This window comes from Conger conger, chromosome 13 (genome assembly GCF_963514075.1).
Source record: "Conger conger chromosome 13, fConCon1.1, whole genome shotgun sequence".
NCBI lineage: Eukaryota > Metazoa > Chordata > Actinopteri > Anguilliformes > Congridae > Conger > Conger conger.
In genome coordinates this window covers 33,199,829-33,221,009 of record NC_083772.1, presented here as the reverse complement: position 1 = coordinate 33,221,009, position 21,181 = coordinate 33,199,829, and the positions used below count along the sequence as shown (strand labels likewise).

Genomic DNA, 21,181 nt, shown 5'->3' with positions numbered 1-21,181 from the left:
AACAGTGCAGTTCCAGTATGCAAGTCAGAGACAGAGTTTATCATTTGCGCATTATTAGCATAATATTAGCATATTATTAGAGCTCAACTCCGGCATTGCTAGTGCATTAAAATTCATAATTAGTGGGTGGCTTGTTCCCAACATGGAGGGGGTAATTGGGCCTGGAGAATCATCCAGGATTACAAGAGTTCATCCCATGGGGATTTAGCATTATTTCAGCCGTTAAAAAAAAACACAAAAACACAGGGAAGGAAACAAACGAGGGTTCCCGTTCAGCAGGAACGGGGAGAAAGGAGCGTGGTGACAGGGCCGGTGACCGATGGCTGGGGACCCAGATGAATGTGTGGCTCTTCTGATCGGCCGCCACAAACGGCCCTTGTTCCCGGGCACGGACCGTATGCTCCGCCCCCCTCTCCGGAGGCCCGGCGCTGCCGTGTCCTATTCGCCGCTTTGATTTATCTGGCGGCTTTTACGGCCGTATCCAGGAAGAGCTTGGCAGCCGTCGCACCATCCGAGCCGGGCGGAGAGGAGGGTGAAGAATGTCTTGGAGAGAAGGAGAGAGGAAAGGAGAGCCCCTCTGCAGCCGGGGAGAAACGGCACCTTTAAATGTGCCGTGTTTCACAGGAGAGCCTGTTAACAGAGCTGTATTTAAGTGCTGAAGTGATTACACTGAAAAGTAAAGTGTTTAAAAGCACCAAGTGACCAGCTGAAATCACATGGTCCTTTAAGAGAACCGCATTTGAGCACTGAAGAGAGAAACAGAAAGAGATGCGTTTTAGTGCTGAAGCGATTTCACTGAAATGAGACCCTTCAACAGCACTGTCTCACTGCGGAAGGGGTTTCACCGAAATAATGCTTCAATAGCACAGTGAGTGTGGTCCTTTCTCCTGTGATGCTTTGATAGCCGAGTGTGGTTTCTCCTGTGATGCACAGATAGGGGTGGTGTGGTTTCTCCTGTGATGCTCTCACAGGGGTGGGTGCGGTTTCTCTTGTGAAGCTCTAGTAGGGATGTTTCTCCTGTGATGCACAGATAGGGGTGGTGTGGTTTCTCCTGTGATGCTTTCACAGGGGTGGGTGCGGTTTCTCTTGTGAAGCTCTAGTAGGAGTGTTTCTCCTGTGATGCACAGATAGGGGTGGTGTGGTTTCTCCTGTGATGCTCTCACAGGGGTGGGTGCGGTTTCTCTTGTGAAGCTCTAGTAGGAGTGTTTCTCCTGCGATGCTTTGAGCAGCGCCGCAGGGCCGAGAAGTCTCTCCTGTGACGCTGAGCTAGACACTGCGTTTGCAGCAGTAATGACTCAAAGCAAATGATGAGGAAGAAAGACACAAGAGAAAGGAGAAGAAAGGGGAATACTCCATCGGCCTTCCTCACAGTCAACTACATAGACCATCAGCACCTAATTTAAACCCAAGCAGCCAGGTGATGTAGGTTAATGGTGTCATCAGCCACGTTAAGTGACCAATGCATCGAGTAATAACATACACTGGCTGACCCAGTGGCTCTCCGGGACCCTGGACTGAGGACAGCTGCAGCACAGAGTGCAGCGTTAACCCAGCGCTGGGTCTGTGCCAGTTGAGCGAGTCCCAGCATCTGCTCCTCCTTCATCGCTTCATCGTTTCCTTATTTAATGAGCGACGATGTGTCTGCTACAGAGCACTTCGGCGCTTCCGTTCACATAGCCATTACATTACATTACAGTCATTTAGCAGACGCTCTTATCCAGAGCAACGTACAATCAAATGCAAATCAGAACCGGGAACAAGTGCGTTGAAGACCCTAGAGGAAAGCACGGTTCCAAGTCCTAGTGATCACACAGATAAAACTTGAACCCTTGAAGAGCAAATCAACTTTCCAATTAGCATACCATGGTTGGCAGCTAGAATACCCCGAATGCTAAAATAACGATATACACAAGTGCAGTTATAACCTGCAGCACACACGGCTAATCATAGCAGTGACGTATAGTCATCACTCCTCTGACTTTCACACCCTTCATTTACTTATTTCTTTCTTTCTTTCTTTCTTTCAGCCATAGTGCAGTGCCCGCAAACCAACTCCAGTTCCGAGGCTAGTGCCTTGGCCTAGGGGCAAGTAAAACTCTCCAGTTAACCACGCCTGCATGTGTTTGGACTTCACCGCGTGTGGCTCCAGTGTGCCTGACTGTACATGCCCAACCGTCTCTGCATGTGTAATCCATGAAGCCCTGCGTGACACAGCCAATCATTGACAAAACAGCTTTAACTCCATGGGGATGACAGGGCCACCGTGCTGGGCAGGGGAGGGCTCCAGGACACAGCTATTAGGAAGTTGCCAGAGTATGACAAGGGCCCAGTTATTTCCATGGATCGATATCATCACCGCCTGCACAGAGCAGTCCAATGAGAGGGGCCCCGGTTTTGCAGGCTTTAATTAGTCTTAAGCAGCTTCCGGCAGAAGCTCTCACAATATTCATTATCCTAATGCTATTACCAGTGTGAGGGAGGGAGGGAGGGAGGGAGAGAGGGAGAGAGGGAGGGGGAGGAAGAGGGAGAGAGGGAAAAAGAGAGTGAGTGTGAGTGAGAGAGAGAGAGAGAGAGAGAGAGAGAAGGAGAGAAGGAGAGAGGGAGAGAGAGTGAGCTGAGCCCTGAAGTAGTCTGGGAGTGGGACGTTCTCTGGCACCATGAGCTCTTCAGTTTCTGTGTCCTTTATAGGGTCAAACACAGGGCAGCTGAGGTGTTCAAAAGAATGGGCTGTTTAATGCCACAGGGAATACACAGCAGTGACTTCATTAAGGGCACAGAAACCATTTAATTCATTCTCTAAAGGACCTGTACCCCATCTCTCTCTCTACAAACCAGCTCAACCCTCACTCTCCACTCAATAAACCATGAACTAAATATGTGAAAAGCCACAGACTGGGCTTTATAAACCAGTAAGGCTGTAACGGTGTATATTGCACTTCCACTTTGAATTCAGGGTTTGGTAAATTTTTGGTAGAGTAATTCGGAGTTCCGGACAAACACATAGTTTTGAATTTAAGGTCCGCACTGAATGTGAATTTAACCACGGATTAAAGCATGTTACAGTAATAGGGGCGGCCTGTAGCGTAGTGGTAAAGGTAAATGACTGGGACACACAAGGTCGGTGGTTCTAATCCCGGTGTAGCCACAATAAGATCCGCACAGCTGTTGGGCCCTTGAGCAAGGCCCTTAACCCTGCATTGCTCCAGGGGAGGATTGTCTCCTGCTTAGTCTAATCAACTGTAGGTCGCTCTGGATAAGAGCGTCTGCCAAATGCCATTAATGTAAATGTAATGTAGTTCGATTTGCAGCATGTGCTGAACCGAAAGTCTGGTACTGAAGGAAAGATACTTTTTTCCAGCCTTGACAAAGTCTTTTGTTACACAGTGGTGCAGTGAGGGAACAGAGCGGGGCACTGTCACTGTTACAGTCTTCAGTAAGGACCCTGATTCTGAAGTTCCATCTCAGTGACCAATTCTGAGTTTGGCCAATGAGCTTCTGCAGCACAGATCACATGACATTGTCCATTTCCTTTTTATCAACTGTTCGAGACATTTTTTTATTTTTCATCCAAATTGGAATATCAAATCGCATCATCACTGCAATGCCCTCTGGCAATGCAGGCAGACACACAGCACTGACATCAGGTCACACAGGCTCACACCAGCCATGTGAAACGTACACAGCACTGACAGCAGGTCACACAGGCTCACACCAGCCATGTCAAACGTACACAGCACTGACAGCAGGTTACATAGACTCAAACCAGTCATGTCAAACTTACACAGTACTGACAGCAGGTCACACAGGCTCACACCAGCCATGTCAAACGTACACAGCACTGACAGCAGGTTACATAGACTCAAACCAGTCATGTCAAACTTACACAGTACTGACAGCAGGTTACACAGGCTCACACCAGTCATGTCAAACTTACACAGTACTGACAGCAGGTTGCATAGGCTCAAACCAGTCATGTCCAGCTTACACAGTACTGACAGCAAGTTACATAGACTCAAACCAGTCATGTCCAGCTTACACAGTACTGACAGCAAGTTACATAGGCTCAAACCAGTCAAGTCAAACTTACACAGTACTGACAGCAGGTTACACAGGCTCACACCAGTCATGTCAAACTTAAGCCGCAGATCCTGTCTGCACACCACAATAGAGCTGCTCTCAGTTCATTTAAGAACAACCTTAAAAATCAGCTTTTCTGAAAGAAAAATCAATAGGAATTGCTCCTCAACCGCAGGCTCAGGGTCTGCGGCGGTTTCAATTCATCAACTTTCAGAGCCCTGGCACATGCAGTGACAGCTTCAAAACAAAACACTCAGAACACATAAAGCGGGCACCCACCCACACATAGATTCAAACAGAGATCGGGGGCTCGGTGGTTTTCATTGATTAAAACCAACATCTCAGTGTCTAGAACCTTTGGGTTGACAAATGTCCAAACTCTAATTCTCTTTAATAGACTTTGCTGTGGAATTCTTGCAGTATATGCTTTGTGGTTCAGCTTGTTTACTTGCTTCTGTGTAATTGCAGTGTGCCCAACTTACTGCTGTTCGACACAAAAAAAATCTTCTCTGACCAAAATTCCATTGGCCCAAACAAGTCAAGCCAAACCGTTAAAAATCGGATAGTACAAGTTGTGCTAACGCAGAACCAAAACCAAAAGAAATAATGACTCCCTTCTGGGAATAAGCCGAAGCAAGCTTCACCAAACACTTTGCTCAGCAACTGAAGAATTCACAGACCAACAGCTGATCAAGTGCTTCAGTAAATAGGATCTGCTTCAAAGCATTTCATGCGGTATCCCTCAAATTCCTGGTTTGCCCGATGCCGTCACGAGGGTTGTTGCCACCGTTGGGCGTTAATAAGCGTGTCGTTAGCTCGCAGCAGGCAGACAAACGAAAGTATCCAGCCTCCACTCCCCCACGTGTGGCTACAACATGACAAACAGACCACCAGCACGAGACACCGCCAAGCGGCTCCAGACCACAAAAGAGCCCCACTGCTCCACCATGGATCCCCTCTCAGGGTTCCCAGCCAAACTGGACTCATATTTTAACTGTACATTACTTTCAAATCATGTTTTACAGTTTTAATTATGTTTGAGTTTTTTATTGGCACAATAGTGAAATTGTATAATGCGCCCAAGAAAAAAAGAGTGTATAAACACCGAAAACCATGATCTTTTCGACCACTAATAACACAATATTGCAGAGGGAAAGACACAAAGAATGTACAAGATGGATGCAACTCAAGACGTCACGTTTTTGGTGTGAATAAGCCCTTTTAGCTTGGGAGCAGTATGCAGTGTGCTGACTCCACGTTATCTGTTATGATTAGTTTTTGGTCTGGCACCTGTGGAGACTTTGGATATGCTTGTTTCCATTATTTTACAGTAATCAAATATCCATGAAATCAGGCTTCTCTGGCTGAAAGGGATTCTGTGAAACAAGCCTGAGATTGTATCTCCCTCATGGGTCATTTCCTGACGTGACTGTGGTATTACTCACCGTGTTCGACAGAGAGCCTTCAACTGCTTTCTCTTTAGATGCACATGCACTATTTGCAAATGCATTATTTCTGTGAGTTGTGCTAGCACTGTATGTCTAGGTTGAGTTTCCAACCGGATGTTTTACAAATGTTAAGTGATTTTGCGAAAAGTCATCAAAAGAAAATGCGAATCAGTGTGTGCTTCCAGCAACTACTGTTATGCGACTATTCTGAAGAGGACGCAACAAGATAAGGGAAATCAAGAGTTTTTCTGTGTTTCCGCTCAGGTTTATTGATGCGGAAATTCAAAATTTGGATGGAGATATGATTCTTAGGGAACATTTTCAACGACACAGTGAGCAAATATAAACAAAAGATGCCAGTCCACACAGGTGCCAGTCCACACAAACAAGCTAATTTAGAAGACCACTGGCGCTGGACTCGACGCCCCGCACAGGGTTGTGGACGTGGCTGGGTTCAGAGACCCGGGCGAAGTGTGGACGTGGCTGGGTTCAGAGACCCGGGCGAAGTGTGGACGTGGCTGGGTTCAGAGACCCGGGCAGGGTGTGGACGTGGCTGGGTTCAGAGACCCGCGCAGGGTGTGGACGTGGCTGGGTTCAGAGACCCGCGCAGGGTGTGGACGTGGCTGGGTTCAGAGACCCGCGCAGGGTGTGGACGTGGCTGGGTTCAGAGACCCGGGCAGGGTGTGGGCGTGGCTGGGTTCAGAGACCCGCGCAGGGTGTGGACGTGGCTGGGTTCAGAGACCCGGGCAGGGTGTGGACGTGGCTGAGTTCAGAGACCCGCGCGGGGTGTGGACGTGGCTGGGTTCAGAGACCCGCACAGGGTTGTGGACATGGCTGGGTTCAGAGACCCGGGCAAGTGTGGACGTGGCTGGGTTCAGAGACCCGGGCGGAGTGTGGACGTGGCTGGGTTCAGAGACCCGGGCGGGGCTCACCGAGGCGGTGGTGGTGGCGAACATGTACTTGTCGCGGAGCTGGAAGCTGTCTGCGCGCTCCAGGATGACGTGCCGGCTCTGCTCGCTCTGGAAGAAGTCGGTGCTGCTGAGGATGGTGGACACTCCCTGGGGCTCGTGCCTCTGCAGCAGCACCGTGGTGGGAGGGTCGTACGGCTCCACGCCCCTGCAACACGCACAGAGACACTCTCACACAGGGGACAACGGTTCAAAGCCCCAGCTGGGAGAAAGACTGGTTCAATTCCTCATCTAGAGCACTGTTTCTTAAGCTATGGGTCAGGAACCAAAATGACAGTATGAGGTGGGTTCCAGAAGGAGTCCACTAGGTAGTACACTAGGCTATTCTGGTCTGTGTATTTGACAGCTCCCTGAAAGGTACTCCATTTCTAATTTGGGTCCCAGTATGTAAGTTTAAGAACCAGTGAACTAGAGTATATTGTTAACTGAAACTTCAGTTTGAGAAACCCAACTGTGCAGACCTAGCCTAGCGGACACGGGCCGTTGAGTGGGACAGAACTTTTGGGACAGCCCAGAGTGCAGCCCTGGGGTGGATCTGCATGCAAGGGCCGGGCCACGGTCCTATACCAGCGCCAACAGTGGAAACACGAAACCTGACTCCTAGGGTGCGCTGAGGACAGTCAGCTCCCGAAAGGTGGTCTGAGGGCAGAGATTATGCTGAGGGACACACATAAATAAGCACAAGGCTTCCTACACGCTCACTGTGAGCAGAATGTGTTTAGCACCAGGGTGTGAGCAACACAAAACCCCAGGTTTACTGTGCTCTTAATAGGATCTGCACAAGATACTTACACTGCAGGCTCACAGAGGGATTAGAGCTCAAACTCTATCAGGAGGCAAGAGCAGGAGAGAGAACACTGAACAAACCCAGCCAATGAGCCCTGCACATTCCTCTGTATGTCGTCTTAACAGCACTAAATAAATATAATTCCAGATATTCCAAATATAAAGACTCTGCAGACACTTCTACCCTAGTTCTGTTATAGCTTGTAATGATGGCTGCCACTTTAATTGTTTAGTAACATACGCTTCCTCTAAAATTGTATCAAAGGCACAGCCTACTTCTTCCACACACACACACAATTCGCACTGGTTATTGGATGCACAAGAGAACTAGGCAAAGAGAAAGGTTTAAATATTCAGTTAAAATATTCATGCTTGTTTTAAAGAAGAATGATCTCACCAAAAGTATGACTTGACATGTTCTTGGATCAACACCCACGTCTCGCCAAAGTCATCCGACTTCCACAGCTACAGAAACAGGACGGGAAGAGTGAGGGGGGACAAAGAGTCAGGAGGTGTCTGTAATTTTCACTCACTCTCCCTCACACAGACACACACAGACAGTAATAAAATACAGAATTAATCGTATCAAATGTATTACTGGTAAACTGAGAAACCGAAAAGATTCCAGAACATGAGAAACACAGTTATGTGTTGGGGCAGGAAGAGCCTGTCCTCTGGGTGAGAATTTACCGTTTTAAGAAACTAACAACACATTCACAACAAATTTGTGCAGCACGTTTTAAGCAGTCAAATGGCAGCCCAGCCCCTGGATAAGGAGAGAAGCTGTGCTCATTGGGATGAGAGCTGAGCAAAGTACGGACACAGTGGGAGAGAGTCCCGTTCACCGCCGTACACGCCGAGATAATGAGACGCCTGTCTATCGGTAGGAGCTGTGTGTGTTATTCTGACTCATGGGGGTGACATACCTGCACATTGGGGTGTGAGCTGTGTGTGCTCCTGGCTCATACCTGCTTATTGGGGTGAGAGCTGTGTGTGTTACCGTGACTCATGGGGGTGACATACCTGCATATTTGGGTGTGAGCTGTGTGTGATCCTGACTCATGGGGGTGACATACCTGCTTATTGGGGTGTGAGCTGTGTGTGTTACCGTGACTCATCGGGGTGACATACCTGCTTATTGGGGTGAGAGCTGTCGTATCCCAGCAACAGATTTGGCCTGGTGCTGTGAAGCACGAGATCTGTGGGCTTGAAAGGCGGGGCAAAGCCCTGGATGGTCTTGCAGAAATCGAAGGTGTTCCACAGGTAGCCATTGGTGGTGTCTGCGAAGAGGTACTGCGGTGTAGAGAAGACAGGGAGGGATTAGACATGGCGGATGAAAACTAAAAGCAGGGTCAGCTTTAACCCCACCTCTATGGAAGCATATCTGCGCCAAAATTTTTATGAAATGCAAATCGGCAATTACATTCCGTTTTCATTCCATGTACATAAAAACCATGACATAATTCAAATGAAAATTCAAAAGCCCACTTTGCATTTTCAGTTTCAAGTTAATGTATGGACTTTAAAATTGACTGTAAATGCAAATTCAATTTCATATTCAGTTTCTCATCCTCTATGACAAAAGCCTGTCATAAATTAAATGAAAATGAAAAAACACACTTTAAATAATAACAATTTCTTATTGTAACCGCATTATCCATGACAAAAATCAAATGATAATTAAATTGGCCCATTCTCATTTAATGTTCATGTTTCCATAGCACAAGGGTGACATAAATCAAATGAAATTGCATTGTCTCCCTGCATTATCATTTTCACACAGTCTTGCAAAAAACCTGCCAAAAATCGAATTGACAAAGCAAATCCAAAGGGGGGTTTGCATTATCAATTTGTCTTTTTGGCATGGTTTTAACGCACATGAAATTAAAACGAAATGTAATTTCCGATATGCGTTTTCATTTGAATTTTGGCGTGGATATGCTTCAATGTCCCCTCCCTCACATCATTTGGCCAGCCATATTCACATTACATTACATTTACATTACATTATTGGCATTTGGCAGATGCTCTTATCCAGAGCGACGTACAACAAAGTGCATACCCATAACCAGGGATAAGTTTGCTGAAAAACCCTAGAGGGAAGTACAATTTCAACTGCTACCTGTACAACAAAGATAAGGACGAGGGCCAATTTTTTTTTCACAACATCACCTCTCCCCCTCTATCCTCAGGTGGAAAGTCCAGGGTTCAGAAAGTAAAAGCCCTGCCAGGTGTTTCTTCCACCCATTAGCTGAGCCAACTGTTTTTGCAAATTAGTCCAACCTCCTGGCTGAAGAATTGCACCAATTAACAAATCCAGGTGATTGGAACAAACTTTCACTTTCTGAACCTGGATTGTCCACCTCTACTTCTCCACCATAGCCCTCTGCTCCGGAGCCCCCCGCAGAGTTGGGCTGAGCAACTGATCTCACGCTGAGGAGCTGGAGTCTGGGCCAGTCCTGAGTGTGACCTCCAGACGGGGCGGCAAGATGCCACAGCCTCAGCGGAGATTAACAGCAATGGCTGCCAAATGTGAGCTCAGCCACCAATCAGAAGGCAGCAAGGCCACCAGGCTCACTTCCTGTACGTGCAGAGCATAACGGAGCCCTGGGTGGGGCTGGGCGGGGTCAGGTGAAAAGGTGCCTTATGAAAAGAGGGCACGTTTTCACCAGACTAACCCCGTCTGGCAGACAACACTGACACGTGTTGATGCCGGAGACGAGAGGTGGGGAGCCAGGGAAAAACGCACATCCCAAGAACTCAACACATTCTCTGAGCATCATTAGCTCTTTTCTTTTATAAGAAGGAAAACTAATATTGCCATATTAAATACCTTAATTGTTGATATATTCCATCATGCCACAAACATGTCCAGTTACGGTTTCTCTTAGTTAGCAATTTTAGCTGTTAGTTACATAAAAAAAACATAGTAGCATTCCACAACAGACGACAGCAAGGTAGTACACAGAACACATATTTAGTACACAGAACACATATAGTCATAATGACCTGCCCTGCATTCAGACGCTCACCCTCTTGTTGTCAGCAGGGCTGTGGTAGAACTGGGCAATGACCTGCTTAGCCCCCTTCTTCTTGCCCGACAGCTGGAACTTGTCTGAGATGGGCGCGAAGTTGGTGCCGTAGTCATAGGAGACGTAGATCTGACATAGGACGGACACATGGGACAGCAGGGGTGAGACAGCGCACAGAAACAGTGTCACCACTTCACCCACACTGTTCTGCAGCCACTCAGTGAGGCTTCAATGGAGGCAGACATTTACACAGAAACTCCTACTGCATATTTAACACTGCCTGGCCGGAGATGCGAACACAGGAATCAAAAATCTTTGCCAAACATAGTATTTAATGTTTATTTTATCATCATGTAAGAGCTTGCAGAAGATATCAATGTAAACTGACTAGGAGATTGTTGGCAAGCTGAAGATATTTGTTTTTAGGTAACTACTGCTTCTGGTTTGTCAAGCATGGCCACTATCATGGATCAAAATAATTTTGCCTACCTCAACCCTGCCCCATCTTTGAACAATTTCAGCAGGTAAGACACAATCTGGAGTTATCTTCAGCTGGTGTACTATAAGTGTGTTGGGTTTTCTGTTGTTGTTGCACAGTACGTGTTGGGTTTTATTCTGACTCACCGAGCTGGTCTTGGGTCCTGTGGCTCCTGCACTGTCTCTGGCTAATGCTACAATCACGTTGCTCTTCTCTCCAGCCCAGTGCACCACCATCTGGTTGTGTGAGTCATTCAGGTTGGCCTGCATAGAAAAAATAGAAAGATATTTTACAGAATGTAACTGTTAATGTAAACAACATGGACAAAGCACTTATTTCTTTGCCAAAATACTTGCAATACTGATGGTCATAGCTTTGATTTGAAGTAAATTTTAATTTTGTGAAATTTTTTGTATATGCTTATCCTTTCACCTTTATTATTGCATCTTAGGTAAATTGTACACCAAAATAAAAATGACTGAGATAAATTTAAGCTAAAGAAAAACCGAAAATGAAGTTCAGCAGTATTCATAGGCACTGCTCCAAGCTTTGCTGACTGCTGCAATCACACTTTGCTCCTCTGCAGCTGACCTCTGCACCTCGGTTAATGTGAACAGTCTCAGGTTTGGATGTACAGTTGACTCCAGATAAAAATGCACTGAAAGTGCAGTAAACTTGTTGACATAAGTGTTATTTTACAACATGGGTAAAGTAGTGTGCTTTATTATTGATTCAATGGAATCAACCAAAGTCTTTCATTTTTTTTATATTAAAAAAATATTTCCCCAAAAAACAGATTCCACAATTATTGGCACCCCTGGTTTAATACCTTGTGCAAATGCCCCTGGCAAGCATGACAGTCATGAGTCATTTAACCTTTTCTGTGTGGATTTTGATGTATGTTTGGAGCCATTGTCCTACTGGAAAATCTACTTATGACCAAGACTCAGCTTCCTAGCAGAGACAACCAGATTTTCTGCCAAGATTTCCTAGTACTTAGTTGAATTAATTGTGACATTGGTCAATCCCCCTGGACCATTGGCTCCAAAACAACGGCCCACCAACATATTTGACAGTAGGTATGACGTGCTTCTCCTGATGGTTGACAAAGAGATATTGCACGCTTGTAACCTCATTTTTATACTCTAGTGAAACACAAAGTTATGGAATGACACAATATAATTTTACTAAATTAAAGTAAAATTGTATTGCCAATTTCACTTTGTTTGATTTTATTTACAATAATTGCTAGGGGTGCCAATCACATTGAAACATGACAGTAAATGCATTGAAATAAAAGTATATTGTTTTCCTGTATGTTTGAACATAAGATATAGATCATTATCCATGCTTATATGCAGCCTTTTCTCTACATTTTTTATTAAAGGTGCCAATAATTTGGCAGCCCACTGTATAGCCACCGGTTTCTGCTTTCTGCTGCTAGTAAACTTGTAGTGCAGTGTATTGCCAAAGAGGCCAGGTTCAATTAGAGTCCGCCAATGTTGCTAGCAATCCGGCATTCATTAACAACTACTAAACGATTACCAAAGTATGACACGGAACAGCTGAACTCAATAATATCAATAATATCATCAAATATCTATTTCACAATATCAGAACTAGACTATTTCACAAGTCGCTACAAAATGTCCCCTCAACAATGTACCCCATCCATGAGAGCACACATTCCTGAGCTGAAGAGAGGGTGTAGAGAGACAGCTGGAAGCATTCCCAGTGTGTAAGTGATGAAATGATCTGTGCACTGAAGCTCGCTCACTGCCAGAACTCCTGATACGTTGGTCCATGGAATGTTGGGAGCGAAAACTACAGAAGCATTTTACATAAAATATCCAGTCAAAAGGAAATTATTCCCAGATTAGAAATGGCCCTCTATTAGAAAATGTAAAAGTGAACCTGATGCAAAGCGAGAATAGATTTCATCGTGTTTGAATGCGTTTGCAGGATTTAAAATAAATACATTCCCCAAGGCAAGACAAAATTCCCCATGGGAGATTTCAAAATGCAGCTCCCCCCCCCCCCCCATTTGCAACCCTCCCTGTAATTGTAACTGGGTTGTGAATGCACAGGCCAGACCCACAGTGAGCCATACACAGGCCAGACACACAGTGAGCCATACACAGGCCAGACACACAGTGAGCCGTACACAGGCCAGACACACAGTGAGCCGTACACAGGCCAGACACAGGCCAGACACACAGTGAGCCGTACACAGGCCAGACACAGGCCAGACACAGGCCATAAACAGTGAGCCATACACAGGCCAGACACAGGCCAGACACACAGTGAGCCATACACAGGCCAGACACACAGTGAGCCATACACAGGCCAGACACACAGTGAGCCGTACACAGGCCAGACGCACAGTGAGCCTTACACAGGCCAGACACAGGCCAGACACAGTGAGCCATACACAGGTCAGACACAGTGAGCCGTACACAGGCCAGACGCACAGAGAGCCGTGCACAGATACTGCAGTAGACCCAGCAGGAGCAGAGAGGCCCAGGAGGCCTGCAGCGCTCCCCTCTCACTGACACACTTTCCTGGTCACATACCACAGCCACACAGCCCGCTTTAACGACACCTTTTTCAGCCCTTTCCTGCAAAACCATCAGCCGTTAATCTGGCATTTACAGCTGCACATAAATCCGACGGAGCCGCCGTTCACAGAGCCACTGCTGGGGAGCTCTCTGTTAAACTGAGTTTATATGGGCCTGTTATTAATGCCCTCCTCATTCATCCCTACCAGGCAGACCTGGCGACCTCTCCGTCTCCCCGTTACAGTGCGGGCGCAGGCTAGCGAGCGTGTGCACGCGCGCATGTGTGTGTATGTGCAAGGGCCGGGTGATTATGCGACTGAGCGAGTGAGTGAGTGAAAGTTTGGCTCGGGGCCTGTAGCCGAGTGTGGCACAGCTTGTTTTAATGGCATTTACAGCCTCTGCGCAGGAGGGAAAAGGCAAAGTCTAACAGAGAGTGGCACAGCTTGGCTTCAGTGCAAACTCTCCCCAAGCGACGGGCAAAAAGTGTATCAGGGTTTCACTACCCTGTTCTAACCTGTGCTGTCACACACAGCTGTCCTGCTCTGTCTAGGTTTATCTTTAATTCATGACCCTACAGGATGCGAGAGGGCTTTATGAAACCTCCTTCTCAGCCTCCTCTCTCAGCGCCTCCCTTCTGCTCCTGACCGTGAGACAGAGCTGATGTGGCACCGCGGTGTGTGAGAGGCACCGGTGAACAAACAGGCTCTCTCCTCCTCCCCGGCGGAGCCCGGTACAGCTTTCAAACACTCTCTGTGGCGGCTGTCAAGCCCAGAATCCAGGGGGTTTTGATCAAGTCTTATTAGCGGATTCATTCATCTGCGCACACAAAGGGCTCGGTTTCCTGCCCTGAGCTCTTGAGAAGAACAGAACTTTGACACCCTTTGTAAGACACAAAGGAACCCCCAGCGGAAGACAGAGACGCAACGATGAGTGCGTCTCCTTGCTTTCACGTTCAGCTCGTCCTCCCACAGACAGGGGCCTTTGTGGGAGTCTAAACCGCGTTTCCGGTATTACGGAAAGGTTGCGCAGTCAGCACTCTGCCCCGGACAGGGACATTGGCTCAGGGGGTAAGAGCAGTCGTCTGGCAGTCGGAGGGTTCCCGCTTCGACCCAGCCTTGGGTTGTTTAGAAGTGTCCCGGAGCAAAACACCCAACGCCCAAAATCCTGATGAGCTGCTTGGTGCCTTGCGTGGCAGCCAATCGCCGTTGGTATGCGAGTGTGTGCATGAATGGGTCTATGAGAAGCATCAATTGTACAGTGCATTAGATAAAGGTACTATATAAATGCCAACCATTTACCATTTACAATGAAGGGCTGTATCCCTGGCTGGGAAGCAGACAGCAGCCTCACATACTTTTTGAGATAAGCAGCCGTACATCGGCTGCAACAGCAAAGTGCATTACTGAACAAAGTTACCTGGTCTTGGCTGCAAGTTATTTATTCTTTTTTTCCATTTTTCCCCAACAGGCAATCTGCCCCAGCTCAGACCATGATGGAACATCCACTACTTGCACTTTCTGCGGGACCCTGGCCTTTGTAAATAACAGTGCTCCCTCAACTGAACCTCATGATGCCAACACAAATACATTATTATGGGCAAGGCTTCTGGGTGGTCAACACATTTTCATTGATATAAAGCAAAACAAACTACTTGACTCCTACTTGAAAAGGGAGGAAAAAAGTGTGTGTGTGTGTGTGTGTGTGTGTGTGTGTGTGTATGCATGTGTGAGCATGTGAGTGTGCGTCTGAGTACATATGGGTGTGTGTGGTAGAAGATGTACGGGACCTCCTTGTTGGCAGGTAATGACATTAGCGCTGCTAAAGGCTGTAATTTGGTCACAGTCAGTTCCAGAGCACTGAAATCCTGTTACACACATCCATCAATTTAAGTTCCCACTGCTGAGAAATGTGATCTTTCAGAGAGAACAGGACCATATCCAGCTTTGCCACATCGCTTCAGTCACAAATCAACCATGTAATTAAATTCCAGAGAAATCCATCCAGGTTTTAATGTGCTGAAGGACTGGGTACTGTCAGAAACAGCACTACTGTCTGGTTCTAGCTCAATTTACGGTGCGCACAGACGTACAAACAAACAACTGCACAAACACTCACACAAACACATTCACCCACACACAAACACATGACTACCCAGTCACCTCCACCCCAGCCCGTTCGGTGGCCTGGGCCACCCCAGTGCACAGCAGCCCTGCAGAAAACTAAAGAGGTCCTCACACTCCTGGTGCCCTGCTGGTCCCTTTACTAAAAACATGAACAATCACTATGAATATTCACTAGGAATATGAACAATTGCATAAAGATGTGAGCATCCACACTGATGAACGATAATGTTCTGTAAATAATGGCACTTAGGTCACTTCAGATGGATCGATTTTGATTGGATGTCAGTGTTTATATGGTCCATGCAGCTGGAAAGAAATCTCTCTTAAAGATCCCAACAATATTTTTAATTGCTGTCATTGTCGTTATAGTTGTGCCATGGACTCCACTATCCACTTGAGTGGAAAGATTTTAAAAACGATATATTTATAGTTATGGTTCTTGGTGTGAACAGGCCTCAACACTGAGGTTACATAATCCGACGCCTGTCTCTTGTATATTCCTGGCTTTCTCAAGGAGACCAATTTCAGCTCATCGTACTGACTCTCAAAATGACCAATAATGGCCTGCACTGCAGAAGAACGGCAAACAGCTTCAACATGTTCAGTTTCAGACATCCTCCGTCAGACATCAGATTTTTTTGTTGTTGCATTATCTAGAAACTAAATAATTTTTTTAAATTATATATTTTGTCACTGTATATTAGCATAAATTTGTATGCTTCAGGGCATATCATGAGGCATATACCCACATTTTCAGGGAATCTATGGAAATCCAAAAGTGATTGGAAATAGCTACGCTGCTAACCTAGCAGCATATGGGTATCACAAATACAGAACATGCTGTAATGCCTACAAAATCTAAGTGTTAAATACAAGTTACTTAAAGTGACTGTACGTGGCTAAAAATAGTTATCTAGAAATTATCACAGAGGAATGTATCCACAACACATCCACCAAATATCTATTCAAAGAAAAGTAAATAACTATAATAACACACATTTCAAGTCAGATTTAAAATCTGTATTGAAAACAACATATGGCCGTGGGACCACCTCACCACCTCACCTCGCTACTCAATTCCACCCAGAATGCACCACCCACAAGTTGTATAGGATTGTCCTCTAGGGTCTACAACACACTTGTCCCTGGTTTTGATTTGCACTTTATTGTACGTCGCTCTGGATAAGAGTGTCTGCTAAATTACTGAAATGTAATGTAATGTAATGATAAGGAGAGAGACTGGGAGAGGGGTAAGGCTGGTAGAGGGATTAAGAGCTGAAAAATAGCAAAATGCAAACTCCACACAGAAAGGCACTGGTCGGGATTCAAATCCAGGACATTTTTGTTGTGAGGTGTTGTGATGTTATCCACTGCACCACTGTGCCACCATGTCACTACAAATCTGTCTATAAAAAGTCTCTGTACACACATCTCATTAAACAATGGCAGGAGATATGCCATGAGACTAAAACATTTATCAGCCTAAAGGTCAGGGAATTCTTGATGTCATAAATGATCTGGAAGCATTAGCTCAGAGTGTGGTTTTTAATCTAATTGAATCCCCACGTAGGAGTAGATGTAAATGTTTACTGATAAGTCAATATTGCAATGCAATTGATTTCTCTCATTTTGCTGAAGTTAATACATACCAAAACCCTATACAATGTAGTTTGAAGCCAGAACACATTTACCTTTACAGTCACTAAGTGTATCTTGGGGTTATGGAGGTATTGCCTGGACGTCTGTATGGACATTTAGAAAGCATACTGCATCTCTATAGCACCTCTCATCCCATGACCTCAAAGTGTTTTACAACGAAGAAGTTAGACTCCTGAACCTCCACCAATATCTATAAACTTTTTGTGCTAGAATACTCACCACACATCAGCTGAGGTGGAGAGGGCCCTCCATTATTTATTTTTTTACCAATTCGGGGGAATAATTTGGTGGGCAGGATGACAAAACCACATTGTAAAGTTTTCCAGGATAAAGACTGCTCAGCTTACTCTGTGATTAATGACCACAGGATGTTTAATGACCACAGTGAATGATGTTTCAATAACATCTACTAAAGCCTAAAAGCTCCAAATGGAATTAAAGTTCTCACAATATTAAAATTATTTGCCATTTAGTCTCTTGGGACTGATTGGTATGGGAGTTCCAGAAATCCTAACGTCAAACTGATTTATGGCTCAAAGGTTGTTGTACAATTGTACACTTTTGGTACAGACAGAATGTGTGACCATTATTCCAGATTCGTAAACTACAGTACCGCAGTGCAGATTAGCGACACAGAAGAGACGGATATCTACGACCGTGACGTTGGCACTCTGTCATTAGCGTAATAGCGGGAGGGGCCACTGCCCAGGCCCTTGGAGCTGATATCAGGGCAGTAAGCACTTCCTGTGGCCCTGGGGGGAAGGAGGTTGTGGTTGAGATGGTTTACTGCAGACAGTCACAGCAAGCTGGTGCAGCACGCACAGCTCCACGCTGCATTCCTTGGCACAGAAGTACTGATGCAGGCTCTGATCGCATCCGAATAGCCAGAAATGATTCAACGACCAGTCTTTCACAACATTATTCTACTCATTTTTATGTTTTCATTCCTTTCAGATTTGCTGCTACTGCTCCTTCTCTGGTATGGTCGATAATACAGCCTGTGAACATTTACATGACAACAGGAGAAGAACGGACAGATAATCTTCTCCTACAGTTCATATGCACAGCCTGTAGTTTCCACATCAGACCCATAGCTACAGCATATGAACATAATTCACTGCACAATACAGAATAATTGATCCTTCTTTTTCTCAAATAGAAAGACAAATAAAATCACAAGTTAAATAGCATAACAAACAGCAGAGACTGTGTCTTCAAAGAGTTATGCCCTCCCCCAACAGCCATCTCACTCCCTATTGCAGAGATAATATAATAATGCAAAAATAAAAGCATCATATTACGCACACAGTTCAATACAATCCGAACAAAGGGATTTTTTAGCTTTCTGCAAAAAATTGGTGCAGCAACTGACTCACGCCATGGGCACACACTCTCCCTCACTCACTCATCCAATCACTCTGTCTCACACACTCAGTACACAGACAGACAAACACACACACACACACACACACATTTTCTCACTGGCTCGGAGCCTCCATTAAAATGTCTTCATCTTTTCACCAGGAACTTTTGTGTTCCTTAGAACACTCCAGAAAAGAAAAAGGGCAAGGAAAGGTTATTCCGGCAAACAGAAAGAAGCTCTTGGTGTCGGACGGCCCTGTCTGATAGACGGCCCACTCTCCCTCACTGAGGCAACAGGTAACACGGCAGGGTCAGCCAGCCATTCGCCCACAGGAGAGTTCACCACAGCGCGTTGGGCGAGAGTATGAGCCCACGGATGAGACCAGTAGAGGATGGCAGATCGCCAGCCGCACTGCAGTGGCCCGAATGGCTGCTCCAATCCTACCCGTGCCCCAGGCTTTTTACAGGCCTATAAATAACCCACCATGCCGTGGGCCCTGTTAAAACAGGCCGAATGTTTACCATTCGCTGCTTGGCTTCGAGGGCTGTTTATGCATTTAGTGCACAGCACAATGGGCCTGTTCCGTTCACTGCATTTATAGCGATGCTTCTTTTTAGCATTAATCTACCGTATAATTTGTATAGTGTTTTCGGTATGGCGAGTAACCTACGTGTCACAAAGATACATCGTGTGCAGCGAGCGCGTGAAAACTGGGAAGCTGTAAAACCTGAACCGGCGGAATGAGAAACGCTGTTTTTTTAATGAACAAAAATGAATTATGGATTTTAACTGAGAAATCCCATCAGCCGGCCAGACCGCGGTCACGTGGGCAGCGTGGAGTGGTGGGGTTCTCATTAGAGCCAGGAACCGTTCCGCGCCGCTAACGTACCTGGGACACCGGCTCACGCTCCGAGCGGGGGAAGCGAGGCTCGGGCGCGGGTTATTTTCCGCGGGGGCGGAAAGCGGAGCGGGGTTAATGTTTACGGCCTCGCCTGGCGTCCGCGGCGCCCGGCACGTCATTATTCAGCCGCCGGGGGGGACGGGCCGAGTCACATGGGCCGCTGCGGCGGAGGGCTGGGCCGATGACATCATCCCTGCAGAGCTGGCTCGCGGCAGGGGGTACGGCTCTCATCTCTTCTACACAGTTACGCCAAATTATTTTATTACACTACTGCAGAGCTGTCCTATCGCACAGGCGTTATTCCACTGTGTTACCGTAGAGTCGGCTGATGAACACAAATAATAACATTTACGTACTGTGCAATTATTTTAATATACAGTATATCATTTACATATTTACACATTATTTGAAGGAACAGGGAAGGCTTGTATCCCAGATGCCCCTGTGATGGTACATTCGGGTATTGTTGTTGATGTCAGATCTGATTCTACTCACATATTGCCTGTGGTTGGCAGTCAGCTGATTCAGGCCACGGGAGGGGGTTAGTTGAGCGAGTAGGTCGATCGTAAGCAAACGGCTTGGGCACCCCCATTCTCCAAACACCAGGAAGCGGTGAATCACTACTAAAGCCTTCCACTGCCTGCTAAAGTGCTACAAGGGGCACCATGTGTGATAGTCGATGCAGAGCTTGTACTTGCACATTACATTACATTGCATTCGATTTGACAGATGCTTTTATCCAAGGCAATGAGAACAGCACTTCCTGTTGAGACTGGAGAAGGCTCTTCTAGGACCAGGGCAGGCTGAGGTAAGGCTGATCTGGAAAACACACTTAGCGCAGCAAGGCTTTACACCACAGAGAAACCCAGGCCTGCTGCCCTATTCACTGGCTATGGAAACTGGAAACTCAGTAACTGCCGTCTGTAATCCTCACACTGCAGAGCTCATAGCCTCCACTACGCCCTCTAATCCGCACTCTTTTCAATTCTCAAAAGCAAAACAATTAGGCTATTTTACTGAAGAAAATTTAGTTAAACAAACTCGAGAGTATGCCTAAAGGGATGAAGAGATTAAAACTGCAAAACTGCAGCTGTTTGCATATCCTCCCAAGAATGAGCCAGCTTTGAAGCACAAAGTCGTCCTCGATCAAAAAACGCAATGAATAAGGCTTCCTTTGACTTCATATGTTCCAATAACATATAAATTCAAACGGACATAGACAAAGTCTGATAGGATTGTTGTCCGTCTCCCACAAACACCATTGCTACTAGAATGACCCACAAAGCCTGTCTCTGCCGTGGTGTAATTGTCCCCATGGCAACCAAGTCAGCTAATGTTACTTTTTTTCACAGTAGCACATTAAAATGTATGTGAATACATGTTTACATTTAGGTAGTATGGTGCCTTTGGCTGGGTGAGTGCCTGTATGTGTGTGTGAGGGAGGGCCAGTGTGTGTGTGTGCGTGCTTGTGCGTGTGCGTGGCTGTCTGTGAGCCCACGTGTGTGTGTGTGTGTGTGTGTGTGTGCGCGTGAGCCCACGTGTGTGCGTGTGCATTTGTGTGTCTGTGAGCCCACATCTGTGAGCGTGCATGCGTGTGTATATGTGTGTGTGTGTGTGTGTGTGTGTGTGTGCGCGTGTGTGTGTGCGTATCTCTGTGAGCCCACGTGTGTGTGTGTGTGTGAGTGTATGTGTGTGTGCGCGTGTGAGCGTGTGTGCGTGTGTGAGTGTGTGTGTGTGAGTATATGTGTGTGAGCGTGTGTGTGTGTGCGCGCGTGTGTGTGAGCGTGT

The 21,181-nt window shown here is 46.4% G+C and overlaps 1 protein-coding gene across 3 annotated transcripts in view; it reads right to left on the bottom strand.

The window, feature by feature from the left end:
- sorl1 (sortilin-related receptor, L(DLR class) A repeats containing) overlaps window positions 1-21,181 on the bottom strand; it is a 65,230-nt gene that overhangs the window by 33,460 nt on the left and 10,589 nt on the right. For all 3 annotated transcript variants that reach the window (XM_061217674.1, XM_061217673.1, XM_061217675.1), the window contains exons 2-6: window positions 10,936-11,052; window positions 10,312-10,440; window positions 8,411-8,572; window positions 7,677-7,744; window positions 6,458-6,641 (exon numbers count right to left, since the gene is read on the bottom strand). In XM_061217674.1, coding sequence (XP_061073658.1) covers window positions 6,458-6,641; window positions 7,677-7,744; window positions 8,411-8,572; window positions 10,312-10,440; window positions 10,936-11,052 — 660 coding nt within the window. The remainder of the gene's footprint in view (window positions 1-6,457; window positions 6,642-7,676; window positions 7,745-8,410; window positions 8,573-10,311; window positions 10,441-10,935; window positions 11,053-21,181) is intronic.